The sequence below is a fragment of the Toxotes jaculatrix genome, chromosome 3 (assembly GCF_017976425.1).
Source record: "Toxotes jaculatrix isolate fToxJac2 chromosome 3, fToxJac2.pri, whole genome shotgun sequence".
Classification (NCBI taxonomy): Eukaryota; Metazoa; Chordata; class Actinopteri; family Toxotidae; genus Toxotes; species Toxotes jaculatrix.
In genome coordinates, this window is record NC_054396.1 from 21,623,224 (window position 1) to 21,636,542 (window position 13,319).

Here is a 13,319-nt window from a genome sequence, read left to right on the forward strand (position 1 = left end):
CTAATGCGAATTCTCTCATGTGGAGGAGGAGGATGCCATTTAAGAGATATTGAATTCAGTATACAGTAGGACCTCAGCATCTGAAGCTTATTTGTTGAAGAACAACTCTTTTTTTCTGCTTCCTATTCCTTTAAGAATAATTTTTACACGAATGCAGTACAGTTCCAAGAATATTTTTAACCTTTTTCTCATCAAACTCCCATCCTTCGTCATTCACTACCATTCACTTCTTCAGACATCTAAGTTGTGACCTTTGGATTACGAGATTCTTTCTCACTTTCTGTTGTAAATTTGTTATTTTGATATTGTTTAACAAGTTGTTAACATTTTGTGTGGGCTCATTTTTGTCTTTGTTGTGTGCTAATTGAGAGGACAGATCAGGGGATCATCTACAACACCAGGATTCATCCTCCAGTGGCCATGAATGTCTTTACAGTAGTTGTTGATGTGTTTCAGTCTGGACTAAAGTGGAGGACCAAACAAGATATGTAGTCAGTAAGATTCCTTTTTTCCAGAAAACCTTTCCTTTCTGTCATGGAGACAGAACCTCCATAATTCTGAATAGAACATGATTTTGATTAATTCCAAGGTCATGAATTTAGTCAGTAAAAGTGACCTATCACTGGGAAGGACTGATGATCACATCACCAAGCAAAGAGTCAGTAGAAATGCAACAGTGAACCTTCAGTTGTTATACATATATCTCTGTGTTACATATAATATTTAATATTATGTTACTTTTGTTTTTTTTAATATATATTTATATTTCTGCATATTGAAGAAAGTTTAAATCTCTGTTTCACAGCAAGAGCAGGACAAGAAAGGAGACTGTCTGCTCAGGCTTTCTGGTTCTTTGATTTCTGCATTTTCTTCTAGTAAATAAAATGTTCAGCCAACATTCAGCTGTGATAATGACTTTGTATCAGTCACAATCAATTTTGAGCCAACATAACAATTACAGCATAAACTGTTTTTCTCTCTTTCTTTTTTTTTTTTTTTTTTACCAAGAGAACCTTGTAATATATATTATTTAAATGTTTGCAAAAAAAGAAAAAAACGAGACAAGGGAGAAATAACAACTATCTCATAATGTGATGAAAGTACTTGTTAATGATATACAGTGATGTGAAACAAACAAGAAAAGGCAGAGAATGAGCAAAAACCCCAGTCACACTGTGTCTTGAGATAAAAGGAAGAATTATTTATTTGGTGTTGTTTATCATTCATTGGTGATAATCACTGCTCATTTCCACATGGAAGAAGAATTACAAGCTCACTGAATTCAAGAGGAGAGATCTAAGGGGTAGAGTAGAAAGGGAAGAAAATGTTTCCGTCTTTGTCTTGTGCCACTCGATGTCTGGTTTTAAAGTGAAATTGTGCATCAATTTAAAAAAAAAAACTGACATTTTCTCTCCAAAGCTGATTGCTCGTGTAAAAGCACAAAGTATAACTGAACATTACTGAGCTCTGTGACTTAAAGGGCTTTTCACTTTTTGAAGTTGTTTTGCCACAAAAGGGAAATTAGCTATCAATTTTCAAAAAGTAAGATCGCTTCAGCTAAGATGAAGCTATAAAACCAGTACTGCTGACATCATCTAAGTACCGGCAGGGTCGTAACCCTTAATGGAAAATATTGTTTTATATTTTTCCTCTCATTTCCTGGTGCTAGCAGGAGCTCTTACCAATGCAATAAAAAGTGTTTGTTCTGCTAATTGCTCTGAGTGGATGAATGTATTTTAAGATGGTAGGCTAGACGATATGATTTGCATCCTACGGAAAGAAGTTGTCCTCAAATGTTAAAGTTTGTGTGACTTTGCCTCAATTTCTGTCCTTGTGTCATCTCCCCTTAATTTACATGTTACACCAGTCTGAGTCCCTGTTTTTTTCACCCCTCCATCCCACAACTAATTCCACTCTCTGTCTCAGTCTTTACCATCCTTCTCTCGTTTCCACCTCTTTTTTTGCCCATTTACCCAATTTCTTACACCCACTCTTTTTTTTTCTTAAATCACCCATTTTTCCTTCTCTGTGGCATAAGTCCCTCTCTGTCTGGCCAATACTTGGTGCTAACGCAGAGCTGCAACACAAAAACTACACACATTCCTTTCCCATGAAGCCATGAGTCGACTCATGCCAGATACCCCTGTGTACTGTATCTCTATGTATGCTGTAACAGTGACTGAGAGACTGAGTGAACCAGTGACAGTGAGAGAGAGGAAGTGAGAGACAGGCAGAAAGGAATCAGACAGAGGTACAGAATGAGAAGAAATCAGTATCCTTGTGACAGTTAACCTTATGAGCTTGGAGTCAGGACAGCCTGAGCTAGCAGCTGATGGCAGACTGCCACAGCAAGCCCACGGTGCGACCCATCTGTGCCTGGTATTAAAGCAGGCTCACACCCCAGGGCCAGAGCCACCATGCCGCGTAATAGCTACACGGACATAGGCACAGTCCTGAGGGGGCCAACAAGTCACCCACTGGGATGACAATGGCAGCTTGGTTAACACAAACACACACTTACACTCGAACAAAAACTCCCACACATGCAAAAAAAGAAAAAGAAAAAAAAGAACAGGAAGAAAAGAAATGCACGCATTGGTAGGAATGCATAACTTACATGTCACTGTGCTTTGAAAAAACACATTAAATTACACTTTCCTACGCTTACGCGTGAGCACATAACACCACTCCACCTCATTCTTTAAAACAGTGTGATACACATTTGGCTGTGAGCGATGTTATTTTCCCTCTCTGAACTTATTTGAAGCTCTGGTTGGACATTGTTCTGTGTTTACATCCTGTTGTGTCGACCGCTGTGTGAGTATGTTTTGCGTTTGTCCAGGTGTGTGTGAATATGATTGTGTGTGTGTGTGTAAGGGTCAAAACAGGACCACAGTAGCAGTGTGTATTATCTCGGCTACATGTCTATTCTCAGAGTGTATTCCACTGCCTACTGGGTAGCAGACAGGCATCAAAATAAAATAAAGTGAATTTCTGAAATACAGTAGCTGTGGGTAGTAATGTAGTGAAATGGGTGAAGAATTTATCAATTATTATAGCTTAGCATGAACTTTATAGCCCAAATCATGCGAGTACTACATTATGTCATAACAAGCATGATCTTAAAAGGGGTAGCAAAACACAAATTTATGCATTAGTGAAAATATAAGTAAGCATTTTGGAGCTATAGACTCACACAAATATTTTCCCCACTTTATACAAGAACATAAGATATATTATTTATCAGAGTTGTTCTACACTGATGCTATATGATGTTTATATTGAGTCAGACATTCAAGCAGATCATTCAAACCTTGCATTGCATCAGATAGAAATGTTTTACATTTACTCACATTTCCATAAATTTCATCCTTACATACAGTGCTGGTTACATTTTGAAATATAAAAATCTTGACTAGCAAGATTTACTTTAGCAAATATGTAACATCAGACACCATGTGGTGGTAGACCTGTGGTGGAGTGTACATTTACTTTTTGGCCACTTTACTTTTACTTACTTACTTTTTTTCTTACTGCACTACATTTATCTGACAGCTGTATTTACTGTACTCATACAATGTGATGCATTGTATTAATGAAATATAAAGTATAGAAGTATAAAGTATAGAAAGTATAGAAAATAGTAAAATTTAGCTCCATCCCTAACCAATTACATTACAGCTCTACAGTACATAAACAGCTTCATCGTATCAGGGCCAGGAACTTTTACTTTTGAATACTTTTACTTAAGTGACCATTACATGTGACCATGTGACCATTAAATGCAGGACTATTATTTGTGATGAAGTATTTTTACAGTGTGGTAATTCTTTACTTTTATGAAAGTAAAGAATCTAAAAATCTGAACACTTCCTCCACCACTGTGGTAGATGCCTTCGTCTACAGGACTGGATATTTTTATTCGTCCTTTTTTTTTATACCAGTGTAGTGTGAAGGGTGGACTAGAGCCAACACAGTTGGTTCTGGGACTGTCAAGAGTTCATGTGCAGAAAACCAAGTTTGACACCAACTATTTGTTTACAGATGTTAAACTCAAACCGAATAGACTAAGTCCAAAGTTATATTAATTCGAGATAGAATTAGATTTGTAATGTTCCGCGCACAGACTGCCTCTGTCCCGCCAATACTGAGGTAACTTGAACTCACAGTTTCGGAGGACTCATTCTCCACCACACTCCCTGTCAATCCACCCAACCCCACTGACCCTTCGCTCGCCTGTTCCTCCTCTGACCGGTAGAGGTCGCAGCTTAGCAGTCACCGTGTGGACGGGAACGCGTGGATGGACCTGAGCGCTCCCACATGACAAAGCTACAGCGCGTCTGGAAACCAGGAACGGAGCACAGGCGTTTTGGGAGAAAGCGTCGACAAGATCAATTCTGCATCTTTACCTGCAGCACGGGCCGACAAACAACAACTTCAGTGGCCGTTTTGCTTTTTCTTTTCTTAGGTTACTGAGGCGGTCAGCTCACCTCTCTTCCTCTCTTTCTCCAAGTGAACTTTATAGGGATGTTATATCAGAGCATCATCGTGCTGAATGTCCAGATAGTGTTAAAGTAAGTGTAGGACGGATGTGAAGGGTGAACGACGGGAGAGACTCGCTCCTCTTCTTCGTCTTCTACTACTTTTTAGTGGTTCGGTTTGATACACAAGAGCAAAAGATACGGATAGACAGTGTGTGTGTGCAGGAGCGAGCGAGCGAGCGAGAGAGAGAGAGAGAAGTCGCACAGGTTTTTTTGGAGCTACGCTTTCATGCCGTCAGTCTTGCGGACTGTGAGATGGACGTCAGATTTTATCCAGCTCCCCCTTCAAGCGTGGGTTCATGTACGTTACCGACTGACTCCGGTTTGGACTATTACCACTCCAACAAGGTAAACAATTATCTCTACTTTACGAGCTTATAGTCCGTCGGATGTGCAGCCCAACAGTGTGATGATGATGCACGCGCGCACGAGTACACGCGGGGGGACCCTATATATGCCATCAGGCTCAATGTGTTTTGAAGACCATTAGTGACGAGCGCTGCACTTTTAGCTCCCTCGGGATGAAAGAGTGTGACACGAGTCGACAGACTGCATTACGACTGAACTTTATCGCTTTTCTGATGTGCCGACAGTCAGAAACTCTGCAGAAAACCACACAAAACACAAGTTCTGGGCTCGTGCACGCGGTTTTTGCGCTCATTAGAATTTGTTAATGTGTTCTGCTGGTTAAATTGTGGGTACGCTGCGCTGTGGCTGTCCTGTGAGCGGAGTTGGAGCGCACCATTCTCTACAGCGCGCTGGCGGCCCCGGGCGAATGCTCTCTTTGAACAAGCTGGACTCACATTGAATGTGTGCCTATTTTTTTTTTCCTTAATGATATACGTGGACCAGCAAAATTGTTCCCTTATAATTTAATACCTTTCCGACGCAACTGCGGAAACACAAGGCTCTTATCTACTTCACCCAGACTTCCACATGAGTCAGTGTACAATTTGTTAAATAAACCATTATCAAGATTACGTCTAAATGTCATAGTGACAGCATGGAATGTGTAAGGTACATTTCGTGGATCCTAACTGACCAGTCTGCAAATGAATTTGTCTTACTTTGCCACATCGCTCGACAAAAGTGTTTCCAAGAAGACCGCACAGACACATTTCTTACTGGCATGGTTATCAACACCTCTCTCTCTTTGCGCATACATCCAATCTAATCAATACACATATAATAAGTTTTTTAGGAATTCATTATTCATCAGCAACCTAAAAAGCAACTACCGGCACTTGCCTGATATGCGAAAGAATGAAATATTTGAGTTTATTCATCTTTTGTGTTCATATCAACACAGACAAGAAGTTGCGAATTGCACATGCGTTTTTACGCACGAAATATTAAAGTAATCTCAGACACGGCTATTGATAAAATGAAGTGGGAATATGTTCCACAAACTGATTACAACTAACAAGCTTCTATTTCAAGTAAAGAACCGCGAGAACAGTTTCCGTTCCGTTTAATATTAAGTTGCCTAAATTTCTCAGTTATCAGTGTTTCTGTTGAATTTCATGGAACCAACTGTAAAGAGATTACATTTCACTGCAGCACACCTTTCACGCAGAAAAACCAGTGCTGACTCTTTGCTTTACTGATAAAGGCTTTAGACAAATGACAAATGTACAAAACTGCTAAACAGTCCAAGATTACAAGTCAAAAGCAACAAGGCTAGTTTCTCTTTCTGTGGTCAAGGTAAAACTTGTGTAAACATTTGTCAGTAACTACTGGGCAGAGCTAGAAGAAAGCATTATACCCACAGCCTTTCAAATAGGTTTGCTTGCCTTAGCACCTGGAGGAAAGCCAGCATGCAGTTAACATTTGCTGATGACAAAGTGAAACATTATAGCACAGTACAATATTTGAATTGTTAATCTCCCTTGTTCATGCACACACACACACACACAGAGTCAGGTGCACATATACACACTCTCCCACAGTCATAGTCACACATATTCTCTTGTTTGTTTCTGGGTAAGTCTAGCACACAGACTCGAATACACACAGCAGCTGCAGATGTACAGTATATTTAAGATCACAGTGGGGACCTGGCTCTCTGACTGAGACCATGTCTCAGGTCTTACAGTGTTAACACAATGAACCGTACGAGTTATCATGATTCAGTGAGTGTAGAGGTTGTTGGCCCAGTAAGAAGCCGGTTTAGGTTTCAAGGACAGAATCGTATAACATTGTCATTACTAACGTAACAGCTGTGACTAAGATGTAAAGTGACACATTATCTGTGCTGTGCTCCTGCTGCTACACATAACTGTTGAAGAGTGACACAGGAGCTTTATATGACATTTTGGCAATAGTTCGCCTTTATGGCAGCCTCATTTCAAGAGTAGGATGGAGCTGACCCCCTCAAGTAGCACTGTGCTAGCAGTGCTGTTGTAGTCTAACGTTACGTTAGACTTACGTTACGTTGCAAGTGTTAACTAGGAAGCTTGTAGAAAAAAGGGAGAAGGTGCAATATAAGGTTTTTTTTATTTCACAGTCATTATGTAGTTAGTTATATCTATTGTATGTTTGACTTTCAGTGGGTTTCGTTAGAATAATTTGCATGAAATTGGAAGCATGATTGGAAGTCACTGATTTTTGCATTAAGTAGCAGTTTTTCATAAACAGTAACTGTAGCTTGGATTTTGTCACAAGCACAAACTACAATATCAAATCATTTTTAATCTGAGAGTTGTGCACATACTGGGTATGAACAGGCTCAAAAGTCTCACATGCTCCCATTTGAGGCCTCCTGGAAGGTGTTGATTCACAAGCATTTATACTTGTGGCAGGCACTGTATATATCTATATAGCCTGTGTGAAACTCACTGGTGTGATTATGCATTACTGTACAGTACTAAACACACTGTCCAGGAAGTAAACATAATACCAGTTGGCACAGTCCATATTTAAAAGCCCATCACTTCCTGTTATAGTGGTGTAAACTCAAAACACATCTATTTCTGAGAGTGGTTGCCAGGCTTTGTGAAAATGACTGCATATGTGTGCGTGTCTTAGTGTGTGTGTGTGTGTGTGCACATACTCGCACCTGAATTCATTCTGTTTTGTACCTGAAGGGGTTAATAATTGAGGAACGTAAAGAATGTGTAAGCTGAAGCTGGTTTGAGCTGATCAGCCACATTGAAACTGACGATTGACTGATGCATGCCAGGAATATGGATCACACTGACAGAGTAAGTCAATACCACAGATCTCTGAATGCACTTGACCTTTGAATTTAGGCAGTGGTTTTCCTGCAATTAGACACGAAACATCAACAAAATACTGCAGGAAACAATTATAAATGTTTTAATCAAAAGATAATTCTAAAGTCTAATGACTTTATGGCTTGATTTGCTTTTTCAAACAATGATCTGATCCATGATCAAAACACAGAATGATATGAAGATTATGTAAGACAAAAATGCCATTGTGCTCCTCTACATTTCATTGTAAATTCCTTGATAAAACACCCTGAGCATCCACATTTCAGAACAATGCAAAGAACAACACATGAGAATAGCATCGATTTGTATTTTGGTATGAACCCCACGGCTCTGTTGCTCTTCTCAACTCTATCCAACTTGCATTGTCCTGCACTTGCACAATCACTGTGAGTCATCTTTACTTTTCGCCCAAGATTTCTCCTAATCTTTTTGAAGCCTCTCTGTATCTTTCCCGGCTGAGTGGGAGGCTTGTTTGTTCAGCGTACACTCAGCTGTGTATACCAGCGCTGAAGGCCACTTCTTCGCAAATGCCTGTTTTAGCGGGAGACTATTTGTCAAATGCATTATGACTTGTGCATACCCCCAGGCAGAATCACTCCGGTGAAATGAAGTTGGATAGATTACTGTAGCTGTTCCACTTTCTCCTCATCCCTCTTCCCTCTAACAGCACAGTGCCCAAGAGAGAGGCTCTCATGTAATTATACTGTAGTTATGCTGTAGGTTTATAATCCAATGGTTTGCAGATGTTATTCTTTACATAGTTGCAGTCTGTTCCAGCTTACTGTACGTTATTTATACATACTGAGGCTGTTTTCACTGCGGTGCAGACCAAACATTTTATTGATACAGAGTTTATGCAGTGCAAGTACTTACAGAAGTGATGTTTCAATCAAGGTATTATTGTGTTTGAGGACTGTGTGTGTGTGCAGTGCACACCTAATTGTTAATATACCTTGAGGCGATATGTACAGATAATCCTCATTTATATATTAATCCTGGTTTTCCTGTGTCACACTTTGTCGTGCCTTATTGTGCGTCTCTATATGAGTACATGTAACAAGCAGCAGACCTTTGTCCACCCAAAGAGCAATGAGGCCAGTTTTTGAAGAGCACGTACCACCCCTTTTCAAGTGGTCTGTTCCATTTTCACCACTATCCAAAACGCTGTATTAGTCATGGGATACTTCAAAGCATGGACAGGCGAAAATATTTTCCATGTTGAATTCTCAGAATGTGTGTTTTTTTTTTCTCTTCAAAACATGACCGTAATAGAAACAGAAAAAGAAGAGTTATTCCAGCAGTACCTCAGTCTGTACACAGAGAAGTTAATTACATGGAGGCAAGCATTCTTGGGTCGACAGCGTGGACTTGGGGTTTTTCATTGTGCCCATTCATAACATTCTGCTGACTGGCCAGTCCGAGTTGCAATATCCCAACCGTTCTCACTGGGAAAATGTTAACCCATGCATGACTCAAATGCACACCAGAGGGGAAAAAATACCATCTAAAGCTGCAGAAACTGGGAATATTCAAAGTGGCGAGTTTATTGTTCTAATGCTGTTCCAGTCGGTTAACACAGAGCAAATAATAGATAACAAGATATGGAGTCATTATTTTGTGTATTTAAAAAAAAAAATCATTAAGACAGTCTACTTTGTGAAGTTATTTTTTGGTCTAACCACTTCCTGGCAGTGTTCATAATCAAGTCTTTCTGTCTCCCCACCTCTCCCCCTCTCTGTGTCTAACTTCTTCTCTCATTTACCTTCCCAGCGGCAATGTCAAAAGGTTATGGAGGGAAGCCGGATCGCCTGGGGCTGATTGTGTCTTTGAGTTAATGATAAGTAGCTACAGTGTTATTCTCTGGAGCAGTGGGGCTTAGATTGTGTTTTGTGCATAGACCAGTAGAGTGGGAGAAAACTGCACTATTTATGAAGATTTTGTTTTGGTTTAAAACAGAAGAAAGAGAAATACGGGGCTATGTTGAATGCATTTTTCAACTGAAACAGATTGAAAAGTGAGCTACATGTAGAACTTCACCTGTCTTGCAGTCTGTTTATGTCTATTCAAATCACCTTTGTTACAGCATAGTTACAACATAGGAAAAAAATACCCACACCGGTACTACCACATCAATGATACCGAAGTTTCTATTCTGCAGCGACACTTACAGAAGATTTCATGGGGTATTTTAAGGACAGCAGTTGGCTGTTTAGAGAAGAGGCGAATGGATACAGCACTGTCCATAACAGGGATTTACCACCATGGACTTCAGTTTAACCTACAAGATAGTGAAGGTGACAAAGCCTCAACCAGACTCTCCAGCACTCCCGTTGTTCTGCTCTGTACTTTATAATCTAGACCAGACATGACTCAGAGCTACTAGAGGTGTTAAGAGGGTCATAAGTCATGTATGGCTGAAAATAGATAGTATAGTTTATCCTGCCTGGTTAGCTACTTAATCACCTAGGTCCATAGAAATAGGCTATTTATGTCTGTGATTGATTATATTAACTGCCAAGAATTCAGTCATGACAGTGCATTTTTTAAAACTCTTCCCAATATACTTTTGTGATATACTGCACCTATCCAGAATCATTTCTATGCTGCTATCCCACTGTAATCTATCAGCCAGTAAGTTGGTTTATTATAAGAAATCACCGGACTGCTTTTAGGATAAGACTGATAGCAGGTTTTCGGGCCCGGTGATATGCACGGCAAACTGTAACGTAATGTGAAACACAGCTATATCACAAGACGTCAGAGTAATTCCAGTTTTGACGTTGATTGTGAATCGAAGCAGCCCAGCTCTGGCCCAACTCGTGCCCCTCATTAAATCACATTAACCCTAATTATCGTCACTGCCCCTTGAAACCCAAATACTACAGTCAGGCTTGACTCCTGGCTCCTCAGCTGGATGTTGGGTGTGTATTTCATCCTCTCGACTCGTGTAAAGGAGTCCCATGTGCCAAGGCATTTTAGACTGTCCTCACCTCAGGAGGCCATTGGTTCCTCAGTAGCTATAGACTTGACTGCCTGTCTGTCTCTCTCCCTGTCTACCCCCCCCCCCCCCCCCCCCCCACCCCACCCCCACCCCATCTACTTCTGCCTCCCTCCTCAGCCCAGTTTCCTTGTGCTGTTTTATATTCAGTTCTTGATTGGTTGGGGGATGGGGTGGTGGAATAGCATTTGAGAGGTTAGCTGGTTAGTGCAGGGAGGGGGGAGTAGATTTGGGGTGTGTGTAAAAAGAGAGAGAAAGAAAGAGAGAGGGGCTGTAGATGGAGGGAAAATGGAGAGAGATTTTTAGGGGTACTTTATTTTTCAGCTCGCCATTGAGTCTGTAATGTCATTCAACGATGTGGAAACCAAAATGAGCCTTGCCACCAGATGTGTTCCAGTCCAGATAACGACTTGAAAGACAGACGTTTATTGTTTTAGTGCATTTGGTGTGGTTCAAACCCAAACTGCATGAAATGCTGATTGATGGATTTCACTAAAGAATGTGTGTGTGTGTGTGTGTGTGTGTGTGTGTGTGTGTGTGTGTGTGTTAGAGAGAGAGAGAGGGAGAAAGAGGAGAGAGAGAGGGAGGCATCTGCTTCATGTGATTTATTTAACCATTTCTGTGCTCTGTTCTACGCGCTGCCTGCTGATGAGAAGGGAAAACTGACTGTATTTCAATGTGCTACAGTAGCATTTCAAAGCACATTCATTTTCTTTCTATCAGCACACCAATATGAAAAAATACAACCCTTCCAGTAATGCTTCCCTTTGGTATCTACAGAATGTGGTCTTGATGTTTCTATAAAGTATATAGACAAAAGAAAGTACTGTATAACATGCTTCAGTAGAGATAAGTATGGTAAACATACTCAACAGCAAGACAATATATCACAGAGTTGTTGCATAGTAGGCTTTGTTTTTTGTTTTTTTATTATAACAATAAGCCAAAGTCAATATTAACATTTGAACGGCTGTGACCTTCTGTTATGCAACTTTATATCTTTGGTTCACCAAGGGCACAACCAAAACTTATTGTTGTTGCTGACATTTAGCATCATCCACATGCATGTGGTTTAGACTGTGGGTCAGGAAGTGCGCAGCTCAATTTTTCTGCAACAGTTTCAGCATCCCTACTGTGAACTGCATGTCCTTAATTATTATACAGTAACATTTTTTTTGTTCCTGTTGTTTTACAATTAAGGTATCAGCACGCCAACGTGGATGCAACAAAGGCAAAACATTTTCGTTGTGTTAGCTACAGTTCCTCCAGCAAGCGCAAGAAAGCTGATCTTCATTAGGATAATTGCTTCATTTCATTCATAAACAAATAGACCACAAAGTGATTCTTCTGGATGCTGGAGATTATGAGTACAGTTATTGGCCTTGGCAGATTTGTGTAAAGCAGGCTTTGGTACATAAATTAGCGTAATCATTGTACGAGAAAACCACATCAACATTTCAAATAAGCACAGACGGAGCTCATCATCTCTCACTTTCACACTCGCCACTCTGCAAAGATCTCGCAGTTCATCCAACAATTTGTTTTTCGTTTCATCTCTCCGGGAATGGTTTTTCAGTAAAGGCCCTACGAGAAATGGTGTGAGGCTGCCGTTTTGTCTTTGCACGAGAAAGGAAGCACTGAGGAGAGGAAGGAGTGAATGGGGGAGGGGGGGTCGATTTTGAGGCACCTTGACAAGTCAGAGTGTGGAAGTTTTGACAGGTTGTGCTCTTGATCATATCTTTTCTGAGTATCACAGGACTGGGAGGGACAGTGTTTCTAGGCACCAGATAACCCATCAAAATGAATGATTGGAAATTCATCATCAGGTTTTTGTGGGAGACAGCATTCACTCTCCCCTTTCGAAGAATAGTGTTTGCATTAGTAGACTGACAGCTGATCCAGGTACAGGTTTTAAAGTCTGAGATTATATAAGAAGCACAGGGAATTTGCCTGTCAGAGCTGCAACATGCCATGAAGTTTATTTGCTGGCATATCAGTCCCCTGGCTCCACTCCTAATGGGTGTTTTCTCAAAAAAGGTCTGTGAGGACGGAGTGATCCAACAGATTCCATAGGATGAATGTATAAAAACACTGATAAACACAGTGTCTGTGCTGTCGAGGAATGCAGCTGTTGGGTGTATTAAAAGAGGTTCGCAAGCCTGGGCAAACACGAACAGTTGTCTTAGCTTCCTGAGGCATGTCCTGTGCAAATAGAACTGGAGATGACTGGTTCAGGTCCACACTCACAGACCACGGGCCCACTAAGTACACACACTCAGAGACATACACTCTCTCACAGGTAGACACACACACTCATACATGCAGATGCAAGCGTGTCCACACTCGCTCAGTGTAAATAAACACAAGCACACATGTGAGCACACAGACCACAGAAATCTTGTGTTTTTGTTGTGCAGCACCACTGCTGTGGTGATTATTGTATGAATAGAAAAATTAATGTTTTAGTATGAATGGTTAACCTGGGGATCACATTCGTCACGTTCAATAAGCTGTGAGTACGGTCGCTATTTTGGAAAGATTTAT

At 40.6% G+C, this 13,319-nt stretch overlaps 1 protein-coding gene across 4 annotated transcripts in view; it reads left to right on the forward strand.

Annotated features, from left to right (window-relative positions):
* Positions 1-13,319, forward strand: part of tox2 (TOX high mobility group box family member 2) — a 111,501-nt gene that overhangs the window by 13,092 nt on the left and 85,090 nt on the right. The window contains exon 1 of one of the 4 annotated variants that reach the window (XM_041033483.1): positions 2,635-2,817. The exons of 1 other annotated variant lie outside the window; for it this stretch is intronic. Coding sequence is in view for 2 of the 3 variants with exons in the window: in XM_041033482.1 (XP_040889416.1) it covers positions 4,797-4,889 (93 nt within the window). In the remaining variant the exon portion in view is untranslated. Of the gene's footprint in view, positions 1-2,634; positions 2,818-4,326; positions 4,890-13,319 lie in introns of those variants that run through there. 2 more of the 4 variants (XM_041033482.1, XM_041033486.1) reach the window with 2 other exon arrangements.